Source organism: Melozone crissalis, unplaced genomic scaffold (assembly GCF_028551555.1).
Source record: "Melozone crissalis strain CALT ecotype California unplaced genomic scaffold, PUWL_Pcris_2 ptg000041l_1, whole genome shotgun sequence".
NCBI lineage: Eukaryota > Metazoa > Chordata > Aves > Passeriformes > Passerellidae > Melozone > Melozone crissalis.
The window spans coordinates 3,934,323-3,961,732 of record NW_026535819.1 but is presented as its reverse complement, the minus strand read 5'-3'; the positions used below and the strand labels follow the sequence as shown (position 1 = coordinate 3,961,732).

At 53.7% G+C, this 27,410-nt stretch overlaps 1 protein-coding gene across 5 annotated transcripts in view; it reads right to left on the bottom strand.

Moving 5' to 3' along the window:
* Positions 1-27,410, bottom strand: part of RALGDS (ral guanine nucleotide dissociation stimulator) — a 55,101-nt gene that overhangs the window by 6,256 nt on the left and 21,435 nt on the right. For 2 of the 5 annotated variants that reach the window (XM_054284124.1, XM_054284126.1), the window contains exons 1-6: positions 16,943-17,108; positions 1,867-1,977; positions 1,290-1,483; positions 889-963; positions 558-751; positions 82-203 (exon numbers count right to left, since the gene is read on the bottom strand). In XM_054284124.1, coding sequence (XP_054140099.1) covers positions 82-203; positions 558-751; positions 889-963; positions 1,290-1,483; positions 1,867-1,977; positions 16,943-17,068 — 822 coding nt within the window. In that variant the 5' untranslated portion in view covers positions 17,069-17,108. Of the gene's footprint in view, positions 1-81; positions 204-557; positions 752-888; positions 964-1,289; positions 1,484-1,866; positions 1,978-16,942; positions 17,123-27,410 lie in introns of those variants that run through there. The other 3 variants (XM_054284125.1, XM_054284123.1, XM_054284122.1) reach the window with 2 other exon arrangements.

Genomic DNA, 27,410 nt, shown 5'->3' with positions numbered 1-27,410 from the left:
CTCTGAGGAGAGAACAGGCCAGGAGAAGAGCCAGGACAGTGCCCAGAGCCCCACTGACCCAGCTGGTGGGTGACTACTCACAGCATCCATCAGTGTGAACTGTTCTGCCACCATCTCTGGGGAGAAGGAGAGGAAATCTGGCTTCCCATCACTGACCCCGTTCTCTTCTACCAGCTGGAAGGTGCAGCTGCTGTGGTCCACAGCTGCAGGAGACAAGGGTGAGGCTGAGCACTGCAGTGCCCACACCAACCCACACCAACCCCCTGCAGACACCCTCATCCCATCTAGCTTTGCACCTCCAGCAATAAGGCTCAGATAAAAGGATAGTCATTTTAAACCTGGGTGCAAGTGTCTACAGAGGATTAAAGGCAGATTAGCTAATCCACTTAGAAATCCCACTCCTGCTGCAGTTGGATTGGCTTCCCAGTGAAATCCCATGTAGAATTCACAGGTGTTCATCCACGTGGCTCAAGTTTTGGAGAGCCTCGATGCCAACCAGCAGCATTCCCTCCACCAGCAGCCCCAAATGAGCCCTGCAAGCCAGGGGAGCACCCCACCTTCTGCCTCGGCCTCGCTCTGCTCCTGCTGCTGGAACTGGGCCAGCAGGATGCGGGCTCGGCGCTCCAGGTCGGAGCCGGGGATGTTGTGGCGCACGTAGGAGATGAGCTGCTTCAGGCAGGCAAAGTCGGGGGGCTTGCGGAAATCCTCCGAGTACTGGTCCAGCCAGGCCCCCAGGATGGAGGAGATGGTGCTGCAGGAAGGGGGAGAACACAGGCAAAGGGAATCAGGTGCCAGGAGGAACCTGTGTGCACGCCCACAAGCCCAGGGGCAGCGCCGGGATGGCAGATCCCTCCCGAAGAGCTGCCACCACAGCACAGGCAGACTTACTTCTTCAGCTCCATCCTCTCATCCACAGTGTGCCTGGCGTGGTCCCCGTTCGCCTGCACGTGGAGTTTGCCATACCTGGTGGGGCAGAGGGGAGGCAGTGAGCACCCTGCCCTCTTCTCCTTCCACATCACCCCCAGCTCTGCCACGGGGTCAGGGTGAACCTGCTATGCAGTGTCCTGCTCCCCTCCCTCTGCCACAACCTCCCCGCTACAGCAAGGGAAGCAGCCAGCACTGGCCGCCGCACTGCAAGAGCTCCAGCTTTCCACAAAGTTCTGTCCTCGCTGCCCTGTCCCAAAACCCCCACACTGATGGAGCTGGGAGAAGCCACCAAACCCCCAAGGCATCGCGGCAGAAGATGCTGGGGCTTTCCTGGCCACCCCCAGCTGTGTTTCGGGGCTCACCTGTTCAGCAGCAGGTCCAGCACTTGCTTGGTGGTGGCGAAGGCCCGGTAGGTGCACAGGAAGATGGTGACATAGGTGGAGTCATTGCCCTTGAAGGCTGAGACCAGGTACTCCACCAGCTTCTCCAAGGTCCCGGCTTTGATCGTCCGCACCTTGCACGTCTCGTAGAGGTTTAAGGCTGACTCGTTCTCAAACTGCCAGGACAGGAGCAGAAGTCAGTGGGCTGGGTGAGGACAGACACCTTCAGCCAGGTCTAGGCTGGGATCCCCACAGGGATCTTCCTTTCCTGGGAAAGGAAGGCTGAGTCTCCTCAGACAGCAAACACCAGCAACCCAGCTGAGAGGACCTGAGCACTTGGGAAACCCCAGGAAAGGCCTTAGGGTTGCCAAAATCCAGATACAAATCAGAGTTGCCCTATTTTTCAAAACGGGGCTGTGCAGATTGTTTCACCTGCACCCCTTCCCATGCAGCAGAGGGCAACAGGTGCTCCCACTCCCTGCTCCCAAATCAACACATGATTCCCGTAGCAGGGAAACATCTGAATCCTCCCCTGAGGCAGGAGGAGCCCCCAGCTTACCCCCAGCCAGCGCTGCCCTTTGTTGGCCGTGTGGTGGAGCTGCACTTTCCGCAGGGATATGCTGTAGATCACACCATCCTCCAGCTCTTCTCCAATCTCCTGTGTGGAGCTCTGCATGGAAAAACAAGATACACCATGAGATAAGGGGAGCAAAGCGTGGCAGAGACGCTTTTGTGGCTCCTGTGAGGGATCCCAGCAAGCCAAAGGCAGCAGCTGGCTGGCAGGGAGTCTCCCTCACCTGCTCAGAAATGCAAACCAGGTGACACCAGGGTGTCTGGCTGGCTGAGCCTGCCCACAGTGGAGCCAGGACTTTTGGGAAGCTGCTCTTGGTCTGTCCCACATCCCCTGGCTCCATGTCTCAGCTCTTCAGCAAAGCCAGTGCAAGGTGGGACCCCTCACAAGGCAGGGAAGGGGACAGTGGCAGCACAGCCCAGTGCCCTGCCCTGGCTGCTCCCCTCTCCTGTGAGGTGACATTGGCTCCTGATCTGAGCAGAGTCTCAGTGATCTGAACCAAGCACCCTGGTGCACTTCCCTAATAAATAATAATAAAAATAACAAAAATAATGAAAATAATAATAAAAATAATCACTGTCAAACCAAGCTGCCCATGGCACAAGGCAGAAATCCAAAGCTCAAAGCTGGGGGGAAATCCCAGAGATCTGCACCAGGGTGGGATCAGGCAGAGCCAGGACTGGTTTGGACACAGGGTTCAGGCACCCAGCTATGAGCTCCCATTTCTGCTCTGGAGGATGGAGAGCACCAAGAATTTGTTGAGGAAAGGGGTGATGCTTCTCAGGGCAGGTCCCCAGGCACAGGCCGCCCCCAGCACCACACACCAGCACGGGCTCAGCAGCAGCTCTGGCCCCACAAGGACAATTTGGTTCCCTCCTCCTCCTCCCTAACCACGCTCTGCTGAGTCAGTGCCTCCCTTAAGGAGATTTATCCAGATCCTTTTAAACACTGCAGGGATCTCCCCCGCCCTCCATCCCCCTCACCAAATGGCAGGACATGGATGAACACACACCAAAACCCAGAGCTCAGCAGAAGGAGAAAATGCCTGAAAGCTGTAAGCTGGTTAGAGGGGGAGGTGACCATCACTGGGACACAGGGCTGTGGGGACAAACCTCTCCTGCCAGAGCCAGCTCTGAGCATTCACAACAACACGCCGAGGAAGAACTGCCATGAAAGGATTCAGGATGGAGCCCCAGAAGTGATGCTGCTCCCTGCAAAAAATCCTCCCCAAATTGCCCTGTGAACACAGGGTCAGATGGGGCTGCACACCTCAGCAAACAGGAGCAGAACACGACCATAGGACTCTGAGCTGGTGGATCTCAACGTGCACCCAAACACTCCTCCTTTATCAGCAGCAGTGCCCACTGCTCTGCTCTCACACCCTGCTCAGGCCAGGGCTGTTCCTCACAAGGAGTCAAGGCAGGGAAGCACAGCCAGCCCAGAGACTGAGGGGAAGCTTGAAAAAGCCTCTCATTCACGGCTGTAATGAATGAGGGCAGAGAATCCCCCTGGGCAGGGTTCTGACTTTTTCACTTTCTGCTGAACCTGCTCTTCTCACTTCATGCCAGACTATGGAGAGGGTTGGTTTGCTGAAGTTCAAGGAGCTGTGAGGTTCTGCTGTGAACACCAGGGGCCTTTCCCAGGGTCCACTGGCTTCCAGAGCAACCCAGAGAGCACCCACATGAGGCAGCAGACACCAAACATCCTTCCTGGCACCTGTGTCTGTCCCTCTCTTGTTCTCTGGGATAAATTATGGCACAAATTTGTGCTCAAGTACACTTCCCTGGACCTTGGCACAGCTAAAACTTTGTGTCCGCCCTGGATCAAACATCTGCACTGACAGCACCTGACCAAGTTGGCCAAGCTGTCTTTACTCCACCTTTAGATACTGTTCCCAACAAAAACAAAACAAACAAAAACCAACGAAACAAACAAAAAAAAACCATGGAAATGCTTCCCAATTTTTCCTGGGCTCTTTCCCAGCCTTCATCACCCAACCTGCATGTCAGCCCTACCCCTGTGTTCCTCCCACTTAAGCTCTGGGTCCAGCAGGACCAGAGCCCTGTGCAGTCTAACTCAGAAAAGAGATTTGGCTGGGCAGTTGTAAACCCCAGACGAAAATATCAAGAAAAATCAGATGCTTGCTGACATGCAATTAAATTCATAAATTAAATCATATGGGAGGAAAAAACCATCTCAGGATCAACCCATGAATCATTGGCAACCGCTGTGCAACTACAGTGGAAATTATTGCCACAACTGCACAGGGTTTTCACTCTGCATTTCATGTCACGTGCAGGGGATACACCCCACTCCGATGTGCAGAAAAGCAAATTTCATTTCCTTCCCATATCCAAGACCGTCAGATTCATTCATTTTTTGCCTTGCTGACTTGTGCGACATCCCCCCAAGTTCCCCCTTTGCAAACCACACACGAAGGCCACGGCTTCCCAGCGGTCTGCAGGCTCCTGCCAAGAGCCAGGAGAGCTGCTACACTGGGACATTCTAAAATTTGGCTATTTATATTCCGTGTGAGCTTCCTCTTCCCTGCGGCTGCTCCTGCGAGATGCTGATTGTGCATTCCGCGCACGCTGGTTTAAAAACCAACCCAAAGCGAAAAAGCAGCGGCAGGATGGAGCCAGAGGAGCCTCATCCCAACACCTGCACCAAGAACACGTTTCTCCCCTTGCAGGTGATGAGATGAGACGGGAGCAGGGCAGGGACAGACTCAAAACCTTGAGCTGTGCCTTATATTTGTGCTGGCCATGCAGAATCCTCCATTCACACCAGTGAGCAACCAAAGTTGAATACCTTCAAAATGGTCTCTTAAAGAGTCAGATGAGTGCTTTCCTTTGCTTAGATTATTGGAAATGACACTGTTTCAAAAGATGCAGAGCAGACAGGGCCTTGGAAGCAGCAATCACTGAATATTGCAACAGTCCGTGCTCCCCAGTGCCTGCCCTGCACATCTGCTGGAATTTTCTGCCCCTCAAAAGGGAACATGAGTCAGGCTCAGCCAGCACACAAACCCTCCTCCACCTCAGCCTGAGGGTGAGACACAGGTGAACAGCCCCTTCTGTTGGCACAAGGGATGAATCCAACAGGCCCAGGCAGTGCTTTAAACATCTGCAACAAGATTTGATGGTTATGGCATCTGCACCTTCCACCAAATTCATACAGGTGGGACCCGGCAGCCCAGAAAGCGAGATCCAGCACATTTCGAGATGGGCACCAAGAAATGGAGTACACAGAGAAAACGAAGGTTTGGTTTGGTGAAATCCTGGTTCTCTCCACACACCAGGAGAAAGGCTGGAGCACAAGGGGCACAAGGAAAAGCCACATGTTCAACTCTCCCCAGTTGTGCAGAGCAGAGGCTCTTGCAGAAGCAGCAGTGAGTGAACTCTGCAGGAGTTCATCCCCTGAAATATGAAACGGGAGCCTGCACCAGATGGCTGCCCTGGGCCTGGGGACTGCCTCTTCCAACTGCAGCCAGCCCTGGAGCTCCCACTGATGGTTCAAAGCCTTTGTGACTACACCAGGGAGGAATTCCTGCTCCGTGCAATAAACTCTTCTGCTCTCCGCTCAATGTTCTTGCACTCGGCGTGGTGTCAAACCCCACGTCTTCACACAGAGGATTAATAAGGAGCTCTAGGAGATGCAGCCAAGGTTTGTGAGCCTGGAGGAAGGGTGTGAGGGACCCTGAGAGCAGGCAGAGAGTAGCAGCAGCAGGGACTCTGCCTTGGGCTCTTCCCGTCAGATGAAAGGAGGAGAAAATGCAAAAACCAAACAGCAAAGCAAAACATTGGCTCAGGCTCTGCATTTTGGAAAGAGTTTGAGCTCAGTCACGAAGGTGGTTTTAGTTAGACAGGAGCAAAGTGCAGGATTAAGTGTGAGCACGGCTGCATCCCCACACTTACACACAGACAATTACCCAACAATTACCAGGTCTTAAGAGCTCTGCTCCCACGTGCCCCAGGTTAGTGCACTGGCCTCCAAAGGCACAAAAATCATGAACTGTTAGTGGAAAAAGGTATTAATTTCAGCACACGTGGAGGAGGCACAGCTGCCTAAAGTGCTTTGGCTGATGCTCTCTGGGCCACAGCTGGTTTAACAATCAAGATATTTGTGTTACTCTGCTCCATTTTCTGTCGAGTTACACAAAATTCCTGTTCTACAGACAGGTACAGAGCAGCACCGAGAGTATCTCTGCTGAATTCAAAGGGGCTGCTGCTACCAGCCTCAGGAGAGGAGCAGACACTAACCCAGCCCCTGGGAAGCCAGGAATGTGTGCCTGTTGGGAATTAGCAGAGACAAGAAAAGGCAGAGCTGAGCCCCAGAGACGTCACCAGGGGTTTCCCATTGAAGCTCTTGCACAAGCTCAAAAGAACCCAATGAAAGGTGGTAAAGCCAGGAACAGCAAGTGGGGGTTTGTTCTTTACAATCCCCAGCCCTTTCTCAGAATAATCCCTTCCCACTAGCAACGGGAAATGGGCCTTTCCAGAAACAGAGGAAACCAGCTCCAGCATGGCCCACGTCCAACACCAACCCCCAGCTCGCTTTCATTTCACCCCCAGGAGCAAACCCTGAACCCCTGCAAGCAACAGCAGCGACTCTGGGACCTCTTATGCAAAGCTGAGTGTATGACATTATGTAAAAGGAAATAGGAAAAAAGTCAGCCCCGGGTAGTGAAAGGAAAACAAGCTCAGTTCTGTGAACCGAAGATAAAGACCACAAAAGCAGAAGCACCCTCTGTCCTACACGTCCAAAATAAGCACACGCAGCACAACACTCTTCCCCCCATGGGGACTTCCAGGCAAAAAGCCCTGAGGTGGCTCTTCCCCCACAGCTCTGCCTCGAGGGATCATCCACTCCTGGCAGTCACGGTTTCCTTCCCCTGGCTGTGCTCAGGAAGGCTCCAAGGACTACCCCGAGTGCTGAGGAAGCTGACAAACATCCCCTGCTTTAGGGAAAGGAAAGGTGCCCACGCTGCTGACTCACAGCATGTCCTCTGGAGCAGCAGCCCCACTGAGGGCAGGAGCACTTTGGCTCCAAAACAACATCCCAGCCATGGGTGTTGAACTGTTAATTCCCAGCCATGGCCATGGTGGCACTGGGGTGGGCAAGATCATCTCCCACTGTCTCCTTTCCTGCTGCTGATGGAGCTCATTCCCCTGCCACAGCAGCCCCTTCTCCCCATGCAGAGATGTCCAGCAGAAAGACACAATTCCCTTGGGTTTTCAGCACTCTCTGCCTTCCTTCCTGCCTGCTCCGAGCTGCCTCAAACCAGGACCGATTCCAGCAGCCCATAAAAACACAGCAACAAAAGGGGAAACAGGAAAAGAACAGAAAGAGGGCCAGAAGCTGAACTCAAACCCACCGTGAAAAAGGGGTGGTTTTGCCAGGACACCAGGCCAGTGGCAACAGCTGAGGGCCTGTTCTCCCCCCAGCAGATGCTGGGTTTTCCTGACACTCTGCTCCAGATGTTTCAGCACAGAAAGCTGTGCCCCAAAGGGAACAGCCCTGGAGCCAGAGCATCACCCAGTACCACGATGGGGCAGAGAAAAAGAGAAAGAGGGGCCACATCATCCCATATCTGCCTCTTGTAGGGATCTTACACCTCCTCCCTCAGGCTCTGTGGGTCCTGAGGCCAACAGCAGCTCTGCCCCTGTGTCTGTGACCCAGAGGGAACCAAAGGCAGCCTTGTCCACCCTGGCAGCCCAGGGAGAAGGGAAGGGAAGCTGGCAGCTGGGTTGCAGAGGCATCTTGTGACTCACACGCAGTGAGTCAGTGGCTGGAGCAAGGATTAGGAGCTCAGCCTCGGTCCAGGAACGAGACAAAGCAGATAAGCAGGATTCCTCCCCCGTTTGCTCCTGGTTTGCTTTTAGAGAAAACCAAGAGTCTTCCCACATGGAGAGACTTTTCCCACTCTTTTTGTGGTTTGGAAATCAAACACTCTGCATGGCCACTCCATCCCCAGCCTTCAAGGGGCACGATCAGGGTGGGGAAATGCAGGTGCTGGGGGCTCAGACTGACAGGGGGACTCCCCAGGGAAAAACAAACTCCAGTCACAACAGGGATGACTGATGAACTGCAAACCCTGAGCTTCCTACACCCAGGAAGCCACCACCCATTTGCACCCCTTGTGGAAACACCACCCCGTGTGTCCCCTCCCAGGGGACGTGCTGGGATGGGCTCCCCTCGCAGCCTATTCGGAGAAAACTGAGTGCAGCAGGTTTTGCTTCCTCTCTAAGTCGATGGAAAAAAAAAAAAGATCCCGCCGACACAGCAGATCTGGCTCTTGCTCCACAGCCCTGAGCCCCGTGCTGGTGATGGCCCCGGAGCATCCCTGCCCGGAGCCAACGCCTCTGCAGGGGCAGGCTGGGAGCAGAGGGACACAGCCCTGCTCACAGAGCCACTGCTGCACCCCCGGCTCGCCCACACCCCCGGGGCATTACTGGAAGTGAAACCAGAACGGCGCGGCTGGTGAAAAACGGTGCATAAAAAATTAATGCAGGTACTGCTCTGCGAGGTTAAATAAAGATCGAGCGGCTCGTCCCGAGTCATTTCGGCTCAGAACAAAAAGGGTTTGGGTTTTACTGAGGTGGAACAGAAAAATCTGCGATGAAAACATAACTGAAACAAGTTCAAAAACTGGTTGATGTTTTTCTGGGTGTACAGTAGCACCTGGAAGTCACATGCAACATGACGGTTCCCCAGTGCCTTGTTCAAAAGTGAATTTAAACATGAGGGGTGGCCTGAAGAGTTCCAGCCTACCTGACCTAATGCTACTCCATCAATTCCACCTCTGGAGCAGGGCCCAGGTGCACCAAATGTGTTATTTCTGGGGCAGCAACAGCTGCCAGGTGTTCTGGGGAAGGGATGGAGATGAGGTTGGCACTCAGAGATGATGTTCCTTGAAACTGATTGGAATAGTCACAGCTAAAATGTCAATTCTGGCGTCACACATGTTCACCAGGACACACAGATTTGTTCCTTGTGGCAGCTCCAGGGCAATGCTTGTCCTTTTCATGCATCAGCACCTGCAAGTGACTCCATCTTCACAAAAGCCTTTACATTCCCAGAGATGCAAAACCTTGAACACTCTCCAGCTTTCAGCCCATGCACCAGCCCAGACAAACCAAAAATTTGTCTTAAGAAGCATCATCTGCAATAAAATCAGCTCCTTTTGTCAAACCTGCCCCTTGCCCTGGCACATCCATGTCCTGCATGAATGAAGTGCTCACCTGGGCACACACAAGGTGGGATGTGCAGGAAGGGCAACAGATCCCACACTGACATTCCCAGAGAGTTTCACCCCGCAGTACTCCCCAGCAGCCTGGTTAAACTGTAAATATAAATGTCTGTACAATAACTCTCCTGCTGCAGCTTGCAGAGGGGAAAAGACAGCAAAGCCAAAATTTCCCTGGAATTCTGAAGGTGCACACACTGGGGGCTGTCCAAAAGCCACAGCCTTGCTCTGGCTGACAGAAACAGCACCTTTCCCCTCTGTTTCCACTTGAACAAGGTTAATTTCAATCTAGGTCAGACACATCCTTAGTTTAGATAAGCTGAACTGAAATAAACCCCAGTGAAATAAACCCCAGTGAAATAAACCACAGCGAATAAACCCCAGTGAATAAACGTGTCCACCCATGTGTTTACTCTGCCTTACGTCAACCGGCCTTCCCTCCACCAAACCCGGCATGACCAAACTGGGCAAAGCTGACAATCCCAGACCTTTAGGGACCTTTCCTCAAAATCCCATACAGAGAGGATGCCCGGGGGGCTCTGCATGCCTTTATCCCAGCCTGGCCCCGGGCACGCTGTGCCAGCCGGCTCGATGGCACCGCCGGTGGCACCGCGACAGCCTCGGCTCGCTCTGTGTGTGCGTGTCTGCACCAGGGTGACCCAGTAAACAGCTGAAGCAGAGAAAATGCAGGAACAATCCAGCGCGGAGGGGCTGGCGGTGAAAGGACGAGAGGAATAAATGCGGGGCTTTGTTCTCCGGCCGGGATGACGCGCGGCTCCTCCATTTGCTGCTGGTTTGTGATTCCCGGGGCCAGCCGGGCTCGTCCCAGCCTCCTCCTGACACCCGCAGCCCCAGCGTGTCCCAGCACAGCCCAGCTGCGGGTTCCAGGCCATTCCCTTCGCTCCGAGGAGATTTTCCCCTTGCAGAGCATCCCGCTACTCGCTCCCCTCCCCGCGGCGCCCGTGGGAAGGTGGAAGAGGCGAGAGCGAGCGCTGCTGCTCTGTAATCAACAAAATCTCACCTTGGGAGTATTACTTAAATAGGTGTCAGCGAGGCAGGAGGTGCGACAGGAGCGGGTGGCAACATGCCGACACCTGGGGGGGGAACGGGATGCTCCGCCAGCTCCCGGTGATTTCCACAGCTGAGGCAAATGGGATTTGACGATTAACTGGCACCTTTGGGGAGAAAACCACTTGGCAAGGATAAAAATCGTGCTGTTGTCGAGAGTCTGAACACACACCAAAGTGAGGTTTGGCCCCTGTGTGCCAGATCTGGGGCACAAGGAATGTGGGTGCCCAGGCTGGGAGGACAAATTCCATCCCCAGACCCTCAGCCCTGCTCTGTAAGTGCGGGTTTTTAGCCATGGAGCACTTTAGAGCAGCTCAAACACCACCAGGTGCCTGTTCCTCCTGGCCACACACCTCGGTGATCTGGTACACACACGTTCCCACCTCCACTCATCTGCTCCTGCCACCCTGCCTGCTTCATCCTGTGGCATTACAGGTGAGCATCCTACAGCCTGCCCTCACATTTAATAAAATTATTTTGACATACCCAAAAAGCTGAAGTGCACAATGACTGGGGCAGCATCAATGTGAAGAGGGCAGAAGTGCCAACCTTCATCCCCTGACTCCTTCCCTTTGATGTTCCCTGGATTAAGACCAGCCAAGCCTCAAACATCCCCATCCTCCCAGAGCTGACTTTTTTGCTGAGGAGCACACCAAAACCCACGGGAATGAGGACTGGGAGAGATGGAGTTTGTGGAATACCCCCCCAAGAAGCACCTCAGGGAAGAAGTGTTTGTTATGACACCGCTGTGAGCCATAGCTGCGCTCTGAGTCACGCCAGCAGTGCCAGGGAAGAACCAGCCAGGCCTGTCCTGTCCCTGTGCCAGCTCTCACTGTTGCAACAGGGACAGAACGGAGTAGAGCACATTGTCTGGAAACCCAGAAATGCCAGTGAGTGTCACCAGCAACGGGCACCACCAACACACTGCTGAGCACCGGGCTCCTGAGCAGCAGAACTGCAGCTGGGGACAGATAGCCATGAAAAATACAACCAGAAGCAAACAAAGAGCAGCTTTTGGAGGAAAAATAGCAGCATTTGAAGAAAAGCTGAGCTGTTTTAAGGTGATAAACCAACCTGAGCGTTGGCCTTGCCCTGGAGGGTCTGCAGGGATTGTTGGGGTGACACCACCAGCCCCAGCTCACATCCCCCAGCTCCCAGGCTCTGCTGCTGCTCCAGTGCACGCAGCCAGACCTTGCCAGCAGCTGAGCCTTTCAGATAGCTGTCTGACCTGAAATCCCCAGGGTTTCAGCCTAAAGTGGAAGGTCAGGTCCTGAGTCCCCCAGGCACATGAAGGTGGAGCTTCAGCGTCCTTCCCACTGCTGAGCTTTGCCCCTGCCAGACCCAGGCCAGGTGCTTTGCTTTGCCCAGCTTGGCTAAACCCTGGTTTCCTGAAGTCAGTTCCGACTCCTAGAGGTGAACCCAAAGCAAACACACAATTTCACAAACGCACTCTGGCTGGAGCAGGAGCCTGGGGCAGGCTCTCAGCTTCAGAGTCTCCATGGAGACCCGACCACTGCAAGGAGCAGGGAAAGGCTGTGTGGTTTTGCTCCATCACATGAAAAGAGGTTCTGGTAAGATGGGTAGCAAGCCCTTGGCAAAGCAGGTTTCCACACAAGCCCTCAGTTCAGCTGCTGGACTGTGGTTAGCAGAAAGCAAAAAAATAACACCTCAGCATTCCAGATGAGGCTGCCTCCGATGAGTTTCCTCTCCAATCTGCTCTGTTTGCAATTCAGGCCAACTTTTTTTCCCTCCCATCCGCTCTGAGGACTCGGCTGGTCCCTGGCAGGCAGAGCCATCCCCATCCTGCCTCTGCTGAGCCCGGGGCTCCCCAGGCAGCTGCTCCCAACACCCCACGTGTGCAGGGAAGACGCCCTTTCTCGTCCCAGCATGTTCCTGACAGCAGAGCTCATCCAAATACCATCGGTGCAATGAAAACAAACTGCTGTGGAGCCAGCCAAGGCTAAAGGGCCACGCCAGGAGTCTCTGTGTGTGTTTAATCTCCAGTGACACTCAGCTGTCACATAACTCCTGACCCTCAGGTAAAGGGAACTCGGCGTTATCTAATGTGAAAGTGCTGCCCTGCAAGAACCCGGGCCAGCACAGCTGAATGCAACTGAAAACCAGAGAGGTGATTTGCATAACATCACAAAAACAAACCCAAACCAGGTGAGGGACGGGGTTTGGGGAGCTGCAGAGTCACTTCAGGGCTCAGGAGCAGAGCAGTGTTTGCTCAGCACAGCCCAGCCCACGCTGCCCGTGCTGGGAATTGGGAAAGGACTTTGCTGGCACCTCTGGCAGGGCTGTTCCCAGGTGCCAACAGAACAAATGCCCTTCTGCAAAGCCCCTGTGCCAGCCCAGTGCCCAGAGCAGCCCTTGCAGCTCTGCCCCTGCTCCGACCCCCTCCCCATGTGACTCCCTGGCTGTGATTACTGGGATTACTGGGATTAGTGCTTAGTGCTCCCTTTCCCCAACGACTCAGGAGCAAAGTCCAAATGCATTGTTACATTGGGGCTGCTGTGAGGTGCAGGTGAGTCCCCACCTGGGCACCAAGACACTGATAGCTGGGATATCCAAACACCCCAGTGCTGCCGCTGTTCCCAGGGATGCTCCCTCACAAATCCAGCGTGATGCTTCCTCCTGGGCACCAAACCCCGCTGCCAGCCTCACCTTTCAGCCCACAGATGCTTCCCTCTGCAAAACAAAGACCCCCACAGACCCCTGGAACAACAGACACACACTTGGGACCAGCCACGGATGCTGCTGTGGGATCTAACCCACACAAAAATCACATTAACCTGTAAAAGGACTCAATCCCACAACTCAACTCCTTCTCCCCAAGGCCAAAGGAATGTTTCAAACCCCAATCCTCCCCACCAAAGCAATGCACAAGCCCTGAGCTGTGCTGGAGCCCCCCGGGGCCCCCCGCCAGCAGCTCAGCCAGCTTTGTATCCAAATCCTGCTCCTTAGCAACCACATTTTTTCCCCCCCTCTTGCTGAGTCTGTGGGAGATGAAGAAATATTTGAGAACTGAGACAGCCCTGCTGCAAGGATATATTTAAATAAAAGGAGCACGGACGTTTGAAAGCCAGGCATTAGGCAGCTCTGGAGATAAGGGTGTTAAGAGAAAGTGCGAGCAGGGCAAACCCAGCCTTTAAATGTGCTCTGGAGTGACCTAAATAAGCTCTTTCCTCCCTCAATTACTCTCCCCTCGGGGGCACAGAGAGCTGGGAGGGGAGATGGAGGAGCTGCTGGCCAGACCAGCTCAGGGGGCCCTAAAACAGGCAGAGCTCTGGCCCTGAGAGTGGGGTGTCACAGCCAGACCCCAAATCCCAAACAGTGCTGGGTGCTCAGTGAGACCCATCCCTGAGGCACAGCTGGCCTGATGCTCCTCTGGCTCATCACACCCCAAAGCCAGGCCCAGGGAAGTGGGGAAATACTCCAGGAATAGATAAATAATCTGCATTTATTTGTCCCTGCCTGGTGATGCCACCCTGAGAGCCACAAAAAGAGAGGCTGCAGTGGAGCAGCAGTGTGATCTGAAGCTGAGTGATGCTGAAGCACAGGGGTGGCCTGGGGGGCTGTTTGCCCATCCAGCCTCTGAACACAGATTTCAGCTTCCAGGGCTGCCAGTCTGGTTCTAAATCCACTAAAACCCCAGTGAGACCCAGTGTGGGGATCCCCACCCTTATGGAAACATGGCACAGCAGCCTCTGAATAAAACAATTATTACACAAACACATTTGGAAGGTTCTCTCCAGCTTTCCTCTAACCCTATCAAACAATAATAATAAAAAACCCCTCCCACCTCTGTTATTCCCACCCTGCATCAGCCACCAACAATCAGCATCCCAGCCTGCTCCAGGCCTCACCAAACCCCTCTGGAAGGGAGCCAGAAGGTCCAAGAAATACCAACAGATGATGTTCATCTGGCAAATTGCAGGGGACATATCAGGTTGTGCCTGGGGGAGGAGAACAGGCTGGGGGAAAAGGATCTTATTCCAAAGGCACCATAGGAAGTGAAAAGAAAATGGCTTTTAAGAGATATCTGTGCCTCTCCCTCCCAGCTGTAAAGAACAAGCGCTGACCTATGAGGCATCTGGGCTGAGCAATTCAAGTTTTCAAGGATTCATTTAGCAACTGAAAATCTCCTAATTGTTCAGAAAACAAACACAGCCAGAATTACAAGGACTTTTTTAATGAGGATTTTTTTTTTTTTTTAATGAGAGTCAGCCCAGCCTCCTCAGAGGTTCAGCAACATCAGCTGCATGAAAGTTTCAGTCTGTGTCATCTGCAGTGGTGTTTTAAGCCAGCAGGACCAGGGGGGCCCCCAGATTCACTCTGTGGCTCCTGCTGGACTGGAAGGATTGACACTCACTGCTGAATATGGAACGGACTGGAACTGAAAAGGTCAAAACAAAAGGTCTGCAAAGCTGCCCTGTCAATCCCCCACTTGAGACAGCCAGTTTGAATTTTTAAATTTTCCATCCCCCGTGGTTCGAATCCTGCTGAGAGCCCTTGGCCGCCAGGGCTCACCCAGCGATGCTCTCGGATGCTGATCGATGCCGTTGCTGTGGGATACAGGCCAAGGCTGCCCTGCTGCCCTCCCCTGGGGGCTCAGCCAGGACCAGAGAGAGCCACACTCCCTGCAGCCTGCCCAGCAGCGTTCCAGGGAGCCTCCATCCCCTGTGGGACCGGACTGTGCAGCCAGCTCTGCCAAAACCAGCACTGCTCCCCCTGATGAGGCGACAAAGGTCCTGGGGACTCTCACTGGGGCTCAGCAAAACGCTGATGGTCCCTGGGGGATCTTATTCAAATAATCTGCTTTCTCCTCTCAGTGCACAGCCTGAGGACCGCAGCCCCGCCAGGCCAGCACAGTTGTCACAACAGTGACACATTTTTTCCTTTCCCCAGTCATGCAGTGAACACCCCGTGCATCCCAAAGCTGCTCAGGAGGTCACAGTGCACCCCTCTGGGTTGCCCCTTTTCTCACCATCACTTGGAAATAGGGAAAAATAAAAGTAAAAGGAGGAATTTCTCTGTTCAGAACTGGGAGGGAAGCTGGAGGGATGCTGGGGCTGTGCTCTGACCATTCCCTGCACAGCCCAGGGCAGAGATGTGGGCACAGACAGCTCGGGGGGAGCCCTGGCTGGCAGCTGTGCCCGTGCCAGGCTCAGGTGAGCAGGGCTTTGCTCAGGGCCATGCAAAGCCTCCCTCAGCCCCATCACCCAAGATGCTCCAAATCCCCCCTGAGCTCCAGAGCCTCCTCCAGCCGGGCACATCGCGTCCCCTGGGATTAGAGGGGCAGCACGCTGCATCACCCCCTCTTTTCCCCCTCTTTTTCCCCCCCGTCCCTGCTCCTGCTCTCCCTGCCAAAATCGCGGCCCCTGCGCCTCCCGAGGCTGGACTTCCTGCCAGGCATAACACGAACCAGATGATGCACTCCAAAGCATGTCAGCACGCCCACCCCCAGGAGAGAGCAGCGGGGAGGGGAGAGCGGCGCAAACAAGCCGGATGGAGCTGCCATGAACCCTCCCGGAGCCGCGGAGCTGCCACCAGGCCAGGGGTGAAGCGGAACAGCCTGGGCTCATCAGCCCTTCCTGAGCAGGACTTTCCATCCAGCAGGTTGTGGGGTTGGTTGTTGGGGAGAAGGAGGCGCTGCCCTCCCCGGATATCTGCGCAGCAGCCGGAGAGGTTTTAGCGGTGATCCCCCCCCTTTCCACCGCCCCTTTTCCAGCGGGAAGCATCCAGAGCAGCACATCTGCAGCTGGCTCTAAATCCCAGCAAAGCCAGACGGGCTGACCCTCGCTGCTGTTAACCCCTGCGCCGCCGGGGCTGCGAGGTCTGAACAGCAAAACCTTCCTCCTGACACACACCGTTTGCTCCCCACCAGCGACACTCCCATCACACCGATGACGATCATCCATTACCGAGATAAAAGGCCCAGCTCTGACTCAGATTATTTCGGGTGCCTCCACATGCAGCTGCCATCAACAAAGCGCTCGGGCCTCGCTGGGACCAGGCTGACTTTGAGCCACCCGGGGGTCGAATCCAAACAAGCACAAATATTTTTTGCATCCTCCAGGAAAGTCATCCCGATGCCCGTAACCTCCCCAGAGGACGCTTTTGTGGTTTGGACAAGCCTGAAGGCTTTAGAAACAGCTCAGATCTGAGCAGGCTCCTGCCTCTCGCAGCCAAAGTCTCAAATAAAATACAAAAAGCCTGAAGTTTTAACAATCTGCCCCTTTCCCTGAGTGCCTGGAGGGAGAGCATCTGGTTTCTCCCTAGAGTCCCACAGAAACTCATAGCCAAGCAGGGGCACCCATTTGTTCAATAAAATGAAACACCTAAAGCACCCAGAGGGCCCTACAAGAAGGCGGGTGAGACTTTTGCAAGGGCATGGAGTGGTAGGATTTCAGCAGAAGGAGGGCAGATTTAGATATGAGGATGAAATTATTCTCTGTGAGGGTGGTGAGGCACAGGCTGCCCAGAGAAGCTGTGGCTGCCCCTGGAAGCGTTCCAGGCCAGGCTGGACGCTGCTTGGAGCACCCTGGGCTAGCGCAAGGCATCCCTGCCCATAGCAGGGATGGGGGGAGAGAGAATTTTTACGGTCCCTCCGAACCCAAACCGCTCAGCGATTCTGTGTAACAGCATTCTGCGAATCACCCTGCGGATGCCCACCAACTCCGGGCCAGCCCTACCGAGGTAGAGCCCCCCCAACCCCGCAAACCCCCCAAACCCCGCGCTCACCTCCAGCGGCGGCAGGTCGGGGTCGAGCTGCGTGAAGCTGTGCAGCACCACGGGGCTGCTCTCTCCGGCCACCTCCAGCCTGACGCCGCCCCAGAGGCTCCGGGCCCGCCGGCAGCCCTCGAACATCCTCTCGGTGCCGGCGGGGCCATGCTGCGGCGGGGCCCGGCGGCGGCTCACCATCGGCGGGGCCGCCGCGCCCGCATCCCCGGCTGCCCCCAACCCCGCCGCCGGCCCCGCCAGCCCCCCCGGCTGCCCGGGGAGCCGCAGCGGGGATGTGGGGGCGATGCTCGGCGGAGAGAGGAGCGGAGCGGGGCAGGCACCGCGCGGAGCGGGGCTGATGTCACGGCGGGGCAGGCACGGAGCCGGCCGGGCTGTAAAGCTCGGCCGGGGTTCCTCCCTCCCTCCCGTCCCTCCCGCAGCCTCCGCCCGCCCTCAGGGGCTGGCCCGGCTCGGCTCGGCCCCCTCGGGGAGGGGGGACGGGGATGGGACGCGGCGGGTGTGACAAGCCCCGAGGCCGCGCGAAGGGGAGGAGGAAGATGAGGATGATGGTGGTGGAGGAGAGGTAAAACCAGCGAGAACTGCTAACTCTTGTATCTGAGTATAAAACCTCGGTCTCCTTACTTTCAAAGGATAATGGTAATCCAATGGTTTTAGGAGCTTCACTTGGCACAAGTCCAATAGTAATGGACCTCTCACTAGTCCTAAACACATTCATACTCTTAACCCTAGTAACCCTCTCCACCCCCATCCTATTTCCACTTCTACCCAACAACCTCAAGAACACCCCCAGCACAATCACAAACACAGCCAAAACCTCCTTCTTAACCAGCCTAATCCCAGCAGCAACCTACATCCACTCCGGAACAGAAAGCCTCACCTCCTTCTGAGAGTGAAAATTCATTATAAACTTCAAAATCCCCATCGGCCCAAAAATAGACTTTCTACTCCCTTACCTCCTTCCCCATTGCACCGTTCGTGTCATGATCTATATGCGGGATGGGGTGGCCGGAGCTCCAGCCTCAGCTGGGTGGGGCAAAAAAACAAAAAAAAACCACCGGGGTGTTACCGTTGATGGGAGGGAGCAAAGTCACACAGGTGACAACGGCTCTGGGCGAGGAGCTTTGTGTCACCGGGTGCTCCTGAAGCACCTGTGGCTCACACACCGCCAGCCTAAGGAAAAGTGTGAACTGCCAGCTCGTGAATATCATATCAGCACGTGCTTTCATCCCAGCGTTATCTCAGCCCATGAGCTCAGCTTGGTGACACGGTGACAGCGCTGCGGGGACAGCGGGCAGTGTCTCCTGTGACCCCCTGTGAGTCAGTGCCAGCCCCCCAGCACATGCAAAGGGGGCATCAGGGGCCAGGGCAGTGCTCTGGGCCCAGCAGGGACTCCGGGAAAGCAAAACGAGCCTGGGGGACAGCAGGGCTGCAGATCCCGCTTTAGAGAACCCCTGCAATATAATTTTGTTTTCAGAGGCAGCGAGAAATGAGCAAAACTGTTTGTGATTCATCAGCCCCCTGTGCTGAGCACTGCGTGCTCCTCCTCTGCTCTTCCCCTTCCCTCCTCACAAACTCACAAACTGCATCCCAGGGTCGGGGCAGTGCTGCTGACACCACCAAAACCCGGATTTTCATGCCTCAGCTCCCTCTGCAGCTGAAATAACATCGGTCTCCCAGGGCCTTGCAGACCTGCAGCTTTATTTCCAGCGAGGATGGAGCCAAGGCTCACATGTCCAGCTCTGCCCAGGGCACCAGCAGCTCCTGCCCGGGCAGGAAGGGATTAACAAAGCTGCCAGGCCGTGATAGGCTTCCAACTGGAAAGTTTACCAGGCAGAAGGATGAGCCAGGACAACGTGGCCTATTGTCCTGCTTTATCTGGAGCCAAAGAGGTCAGGGGGGACTTCCTGGACACGCTGGGAAAGGGGACCCAGCCCAGCAGCAGGGCCTTGCACTGCCCTGCCAGCCCCACATCTCTGGGGGCAATAGACACAATTTAACATGCCCAGGCACAGAGATCCAGCCCTGATCCCCGCCCAGGGCACCCTGCAGTGCCAGGTGGGTCAGGGCAGCTCTCTCCACCACAGGAGGATGTGATGCTGCTCCCTGAAAAGGTGTCCCTGTCCCCAGCCCCACTGACACCTCATGCAGGAACCACATGGCACGGCAAGATGTGCTGTGAAACCCAGAGCTGTGCATCCCTTTGCTCAGGACATGCTGGAATCAGAGGCAGAGACATGCTGGAATCAGAGGCAGAGATATCCTGAAATCAGAGGCAGAGATATCCTGAAATCAGAGGCAGGGACTTGCTGAAATCAGAGGCAGGGACCTGCTTTCCAGCAGAAATCAGCGTTGCCTCTCCAAGCTGTGAAATATTTCAGAGGGAGACTCTGCTTTGCTTCATGTTGGAGTCTTAGGGCAGAGAAATCACAGCCCACCCCTGGAATTGCTTGGCAGGGCTCGAGGGCACACAGCAAACAACAGCAGCACTCATTTTCAGCTGGCAAAACCCTCCCAGAGCCTCCAGCTCCGTCTGACCTCTGCAGAAAGATGCAGCTCTGTCTGATGGGCAATTTTCAGCGTCCCTCGGTTGACCACTAAAGATGGTTTCAGGGGAAAAACACTTCTGATAATGGATAATAAATAATATAAGGCAGGAAAGCGACTGCAGGGGTTTAAAAATAGCCAGTCAGTTTCCTCTCTCCTCTCCTGGGAACCTTCTGGGTCTGAAAAGCAAAACACTCAAAGCAGGGTCAGGAGCCCAAGTTCAGGATGTTTGCTCTGCCTAGCTGACCCCAAACACTCAGAGGCAAGGATCTTGAAAATCATGAGATTCAAAACAAATGACTTTTCAAGGCTTCTCATTTGCCTCTAAGCACACAGGTGAAAGGGAACAGGCAGCATGACACCCTCAGGTTTCCCTCCAGAATCCTTGAAGGTCGAGAAATTGTTGCAAAATGGGATTAATTGACATGCACGTGACTTCAGGGATTTAAGAAAAGGATCAGTGCTTGAGTGACTCATTAAAAAAAAATATACTGTCAATTTGCACTTGGCAAACTCAGCCAGAAACTTTTCACAGCACACTGAGCTTTTCCATGCCATCTGTAAATGCCCCATCCATTCTGGCAGGCCCAGGAGTTGGGTGCTGTGAGAAATCCACCAATTTTTGAGTTTTCAGCCCTCTGAAATCAGCTCTTGGCTGGATGAACACAAACCCACACGCCCAACACTGCAGCAGCTCTGCTCCTGTGCTGCAGCCTGCAGCCTTTCCTGCAGGGTCAGCAACATGGAGAAGGTAACACAGAGAAACTTCTGGGAACTTTAAACCAGTTTTCTGGTTTGGGAATCAATTTGGGTCAATCTGTCATAGCCAGGACCTGCAGACTCAGACTGAGTTAATAACTGGGCTCAGCCTGGACCCCAAGTTGTCTCTCCCCAGCCTGTGGTGTCCGAGCATTCCCTCAGCTCCATCCTCCATTCCTCCTTTGCTTTCCTCTCCCTGCTGCTGCTGAGTGGGGCTTTCCAGCACATTTCCTGCAGGGCAAAACCCACAATGACCCAGATCCTGTGCTCAGTGTTCCTGTGGGGGTTTTTTTGCCACCAAGTGAAGGTGCCCACCCCAAAATGTGGCTCACAAACACTCCTACAGGAATTGCTCTTGCCTGGCATCAGCTGCCTGAAAACAACCCAGGGCTCCTGCCAGCACCCCCAGGGCACTGCCAGCCCCCCAACAACCCCACATTCCTTTTGAACCTCAGTGAAACCACAGCAGCGTCGATGCCAAGAGCTGCAAAGATCTCAGCCCCGAGCAGAGAAGGCAGCAATCACCCTCACCACCTCAAAGTGAGCCCCTCTGGAGCATCACACACCTCCAGCTCTCACTGTTGGACCAGGGAGGGACCCAGGGCAGTGCCAGCACCCCCAGGGCACTGCCAGCCCCCCAACAACCCCACATTCCCTTTGAGCCCCAGTGAAACCACAGCAGCACCGATGCCAAGAGCTGCAAAGAGCCGATCCCAGCCCCGAGCAGAGAAGGCAGCAATCACCCTCACCACCTCAAAGTGAGCCCCTCTGGAGAATCACACACCTCCAGCTCCCACTGTTGGACCAGAGAGGGACCCAGGACCCAAAGCAGGAGCCTCTGAGGGGAACTGGGCTGCTTTATGTGGGAGTTGCAGCATTATCCAGCCTCTGTCCCAGCTCTGGCACCAGCTCACAAGGCGAGTCTGTGTCAGGCTCTGACACGGAGCCCTCAGCACTTCCTCCTATTGTGCAGCTGGGGAAGCCCTTTTTCTGGCTGTTTGTAAGGCATTGTAGAGGAAAAGTGCTACCCAGTTACAGGAATTACTAACTGGAGGTTAGGCATTATGTGCTAGATCAAAATGTTTTGGGCATTCCGATTTTAATTGGAAAAGACATTTGTTTTCATTGCCCAGGCTCTGCTGGAAGGGTATTTTATAAGAAATAGTAATAAAATAAAATAAAATAAAATAAAATAAAATAAAATAAAATAAAATAGTAGTAGTAGTAGTAATAATAATAATAATAAACAGTAAACAACCTATCTCTTCCACTTCAGGATGAGGGGGAAAGTTTGAGCAAGAAGGGAAAACGATGTCACTGCTCTGTCCATACAATCTGTACAGAGATGTGAGATTGGGTCCCCCCAAATTTGGGAACCAACAGACCTCAGACCATCACAGACCCAGTTCTCACTCCCAGCATGATCAATGCCCTGATTTAACCAGATTTTAGATGAGAGCCACAGCTTACAGCAGGCATGGATTTTAGGAGGTTCTCTGCTGAGTATTTCAGATGCAGGGCAGTTGGATCACTCTGCCTCCAGGTTTTGGGCGTTTTTTGGAGCTGTTTTTGACAGAGCAGGCACTGTGAACGCTGTGCTGGCAGGGAGGAAGGCTGGCTCAGGCTCTCCTGCCCCTTGTGCCCTTCCCCAGCTGCAGCACCCCTCGGCCAGCCGCGTTAATTTGGGATCACAGCTCTCCTCCTCACCGAGCATTAACACAGCCAGGCAAGCCCCTAATTACTGTCAGCTCCTAGCAGAGGAAGCACAGCAAATCCCTGGGCAATCAGGATCTGAAAGTCTCCATGCAGCCATTCTGAGGTTCATTTCCTGCAGCCCCTGTGCACAGCTGGCCCAGGCAGCTCCTGCCGAGGCTCCTGAAGCTCAGCAATTATCCCACAAGCCTTGCAGGAATATTTCTCCTCCATCCTACTCCTTACACCACTCCCTTGGTTGTAGAAAAATCACAGATTTTTTGGGGGGTTTGGTTTTTTTAAGATTCAAACAGGTTTGGGTTGGAATGGACCTTAAAGATTGTCTCGTTCAACCCCTGCCATGGGCAGGGACACCTTCCTCTAGCCCAGGGTGCTCCAAGCCTGGAACATTCCCAGGGATCCAGGGGCAGCCACAGCTTCCCTGGAAAACCTCACCACCCCCACAGGGCACATTTCTTCCTAATATCTACTTTAAATCCACTCTTCATTTTAAAGCTCCTTGTCTTGTCACTCCAGACCTTTGTACAAAATCCCTCTCCAGCTCTCTTGAAGCCACTTCATGCTCTGGGATGCTAAGATTGCCCCAAACCTTCTCTTCTCCAGGCAATTTATCAAGTATTTGAGGAGCTTCCATTAGGGCAGCAATAAACAACACAAACATCTGTTTTCCAAACTTTCTGACCTCTAAAATCTCATCAGAACAAGGCCAGCATGTGAGGTGGGGGGAGATCAAGCCATTTTCTCAGAAAGAAGCAACCACAGCACACTTCAAGCGGGCACCTGGATTCCTTCACAGCAAAGAAAATACTCAAAGAAAAATAAGAGGCAGGATACAACTATTAATATCAAAATGTGCCCAAAAAAGCTGAAGGCAGCAGTGCCCAAGGTGTGAAAAGCACCGAGAGACATCAGAGTGTTTTACAGGGCACTGCTGGCAGGGGGATGCAGGGACCAAAGCTCAGGATCACAAGACACCCAGGGAGTTTTGTTAGGAATATCCCCACACTGAGTTTTGTTAGGATTATCCCTACACTGAGTTTTTTTAGGAATATCCTCACACTGAATTTTGTTAGGGACATCCCCACACAGAATTTTGTTAGGGACATCCCCACACTGAGTTTTGTTAGGAATATCCTCACACTGGATTTTGTTAGAGACATCCCCTGGAGGAAGCTGCAGCTCCTGGTGGCAGCATTTTCCCCCCTCCCTGGAGTGCAGAGTCCAGCAGGCTTTAAGCCCCTCTGCTAAGGACCATTTTTATTTCTCGAGCTGTTTGTCTTTAAAAGCAGCTTTTATCTCCCCATCACCTTTCTGCCAGAATGTTTCAGTCAGCTCTTTTAACGAATACCACCTAAGGTGCCTGCAAACAAAAGGAAAACAGGAAAAACATTTCTCCCTGTTGCTTAGCAATCAGTGTGTGGCGGGTTCAAGGCTCACAGGTGCTCCCTTATTGTAATTTCCATCCTGGCTTGCTTGGCTTCTCTGCAGAACAGCCAGGGAAAGGAAAAACCACTGGTGGAAAAGAGGGGAAAGGTTATGGAGCCACAGAAAATTCCAGGGAAAGGTGGGAATAGGTGTAGCCCATCAGGATGAGGGAAACTCAGCTCTGAAATCAAGCTGTTCCTTCTCATCTGCCAGAAAAAATGAGATGAAACGGTGAGATTTCACTTGATACTGAAAACACACATCCAGCACCTGGGCGGACACAGAGCAGAGCAAAGCTCTGGCTCTGCCCACCTTTCAAAAACACATCCAAGGGCAGGCAGCACAGCTTCCCACCCACAACACCCCGCCAGAACCTCGCGCTCAGCTGAGTCATGTAAATGGAGAATCCCAGAAACAGGAGGCTCTGGAAACCGATCCACGGAGAAATCCCAGTGGATATCAGGGAAACTTTGCTGAGCAGAGCAGCTCTTCCTCCCCCTCCTCCTCCTCCTCCTCAGCTCCTGTCCCAGCCCTGGTGGCTGTGCTGCTGCAGGGACAGGTGCACCCACCCCACCTGTGCCTGCACATGGGGAATTGGGACTGGCTGTGCATGCAGCCAGGAGAGCAGGAGGGCAGCTTTATTCCAATTTTATTCCAGCTTTATTCTAGTTTTATTCCAGTTTTATTCCAGCCTTATTCCAGCTTTATTCCAGTTTTATCCCAGCTTTATTCCAGATTTATTCCAGCTTTATCCCAGTTTTATTCCAGCTTTTTTCCAGCTTTATTCTAGCTATTTTCCAGCCTTATTCCAGCTTTACCCCAGCTTTATTCCAGCCTTACTCCAGTTTTATTCTAGCTATTTTCCAGCTTTATTCCAGTTTTACCAGGTTTATTCCAGGTTTATTCCAGCCTTATTCCAGTTTTATTCTAGCTATTTTCCAGTTTTATTCCAGTTTTATTTCAGTTTTATTCCAGCCTTGTTCCAGCTTTATCCCAGCCTTATTCCAGTTTTATTCTAGCTATTTTCCAGCTTTATTCCAGTTTTATTCCAGCTTAATTCCAGCTTTTTTTCCAGTTTTATCCCATCTTCATCCCAGCTTTATTCCCACTGTCTCTCCCGGGCTAGGGAAGGCCAGGAGAGGCTCCCTGTGCCCCCTGCCCGGGTGACAGCACACGTGGGGACGTGCTGGGAGCCCACAGTGCTGCTCCCCCCGGGGACAGGGATGCAGGCTGGTGGCTGTGTCACCACCCCAGCACGCCCAGACTCAGCTCCCTGAGCCTGCACTCACTGCCCTGTGCTGGGAGGACGTGCCTGGACACACACAGGGCAAGGGGGTGATGCCACAGAGCTGCTGAGAGGCCCAAGAGAAAAGTGATGCCACAGCACAGGCACAGGGAAGAAGCACAAGGGGTTGATACCTTGCACAAGATTGTTTTATATCCAAAGCTCGAAAATGGAGCCAAACAGGTCGCAAAGCGCTGAGCTGATAAAATAGATTTGCACAAAGTTATGCCGGTATAGGGATAAGGTGGAACAGATTTAAATGCCAGATCATGGGACAAACGAAGCAACAGCAAATTCTACACACACAACATTAATAACACCAATAAATAACTGAGATTACTGAAAATAAGAAAGCCAGTTCAACAGGAACAGAGCCCCTTAAGAGGGGATATGAAAAGGATGTTCCAACAATGGTCCTGCATCTCCTCTGACCGCACAAACGTCAGGGAAAGCATAAATCAAACCCCAGACACGCCGGGAGGCTGCAGGAAAGCCTGATCTGAAGTGAGGAGTGAAACCCTGGAGCCAGGCTCCAGCAGAGTGAAGAGCTGATGTGAGTGAAAGCCAGCAGCCAGGAGAGGAGCCAGAGGGCTGGAGCAGCCCCAGGGATGAGGGAGAGGAGCTGCAGGAGCAGCAGCAGAGACATCCAGCAGCTGGAGCAGCAACCCCAACGCTGACACTGCACAGCCCCTGCCAAGGCATCTGGGCCAAATTCACCATGGGCTGGGCAGGGATGCAGTGAGAGGACATGAAAACATTGTGCTGTGACAGCCTGAGCACACACTTACTGCTGTTGGCCACGTGAGAATCCGGAAAAGGGGCTGCCAAGAACTGGAAAGGGAAAGTTTCGCTGCCCAACCCCGAGCTGGCTATTGCAGAGATAGAGAAACAAACACTGACATGGCTGAAAAGTCAATTAAGGATTGGAAAAGTCCTTCAGTATTCCCAGGTATTGTTAGGCGCTCAGACAAAGGATGTTTAAAAAAAAAATTATTTTCCCTTTGGTAATTACCACTCTGAAACGTTTCCGCTCCGCATTGTTTCAGAGGGGGAAGTTGTTCCAGGGCCTCCCTCCATGGCCAGAACTCTTTTTGTGGTGGGGGTTTTGGCATGGAGGAGCAGTGCTCTCCCAAACAATACTGTGTGCCAGGTTTGTCCCTCAGAAATATCAACAAACTCATCAAGTGCCACCAAGTCACACCATGGCTGAGTCTGGCCACGGTGCTGCTGACCCTCCCAACTTTTTACTGTCAAGCCCATGATTTATGTTGTTTTTCCTTCAAGCCTTGGCTCTGGGAATCACGTTGAGTGCCAAAAGAATTTCAGGTTTTATTAAAATAAAAGGTTATCCCATGAGCACTGAAACTACTTGTGCTGCTTCCCATGGCTTGGTGTCTCGAGACTGTTTTTGGTGCCTAAAAATGCACGAACCGAGAATGAAAATGTTTTTGCGGTTAAGTGTTTGTAAGCAGCATCTCCCACGTGGGTTTGCTGGTTTCTAATAATACATGAACTCACGCTACAGATGTTTTGGGGCATTTACAAGATTCTTTGCCTCCTCTCAACCATCTCATTTCATCATAGCATAGATTTAATTATCTGCGAGCCCTGAGCCAGATCTGCGCGGCGCGGGTCGGCGGGTTCAGGAGTCATCTGGGGAGAGAGGGCACAGCCAGAGGGACACTGTGACAGCATCAGCCTGATTCTGGTAGGAAATTAGATTTTGAGCTCTTTCTGGCTCCCCTAACTGCAGGGAAAACAAAGAAGAAACACGACCTGAGCTGCTGTAAGGGGGTCAGGGAGCAGACAGTGGGACAAGCTGATCCCCAAGGGGATCACCCAGCCTTTCACAGCAGTTGGGCCCTGAAAAGCTTCTCCCCTCTTTCAGGAAGGCCTGATGCATCCCTTCCTGAGCTGCCAGCACCATTGCACCATGACTTAACCCCAGCAGCGAGCATCAGACCCATATCAAGGCTCATTTCCCAACGCCACCCGTGCCACGCGGTCACGGAGCAGTGTCAGGGTTTCCATGACATGTGGGCACGGAGCACGGTGGCACAGAGGGTGCCACCCAGCCAGGACATGCACTGAGTCATCTCTCACAACAGCCAAACCCTTGGGGAGCTTCCCTTTGCCCCTCCTTGCCCCAGCCCTGGCTGAGAGTCACCTTTGGCAAAGCTCCTTCCCAGGGCACAGCTGGCACTCGAGGGGCCCTGGCAGTGGAATTGTGTCACAGCTCTCAGATTCTGAGGCCAGTGGGACTGTCAGCAGCAGCCAGGTCTTTGATTATAGATAAATAAATAGCTGGGGAGGGTTGGGAGGGCCAGTTCCCCCCAGGGGCTGTGGGTGAAGAGGTGTGGGGACAAGGTGGAGCTGAGCCCACTTAACTCTGTCTCCTCCCCTGTGCTTCCCCCACCCCTCTCTGCCAAACAGAAAGGGAAATCCGGGATTTTCAGCTGCTTTTGATTCCCTCTTGCTCTGCACACAGCTGGGTGGGGAGGGATTATTCTGCATTTCCTGACTCCAGACAGCTCCAGGGCTGCCCAGGCGGGATCCCCCTGGTCAGGGGCTCCCCAGTCCCCAACCATGACACTGCCAGACCCCACAGGGCTGGACCAGCTCCTCCATCCCCTCCCCAGAGCCCCCAGAAGTGCCTCCTAAGCTGCTCTGCTCGGCCAGCCCAGGCTCTGACACCACAAACCACATTGCTCCTCCTTCCTCCCTCAGCTGCAGTTTCTAATT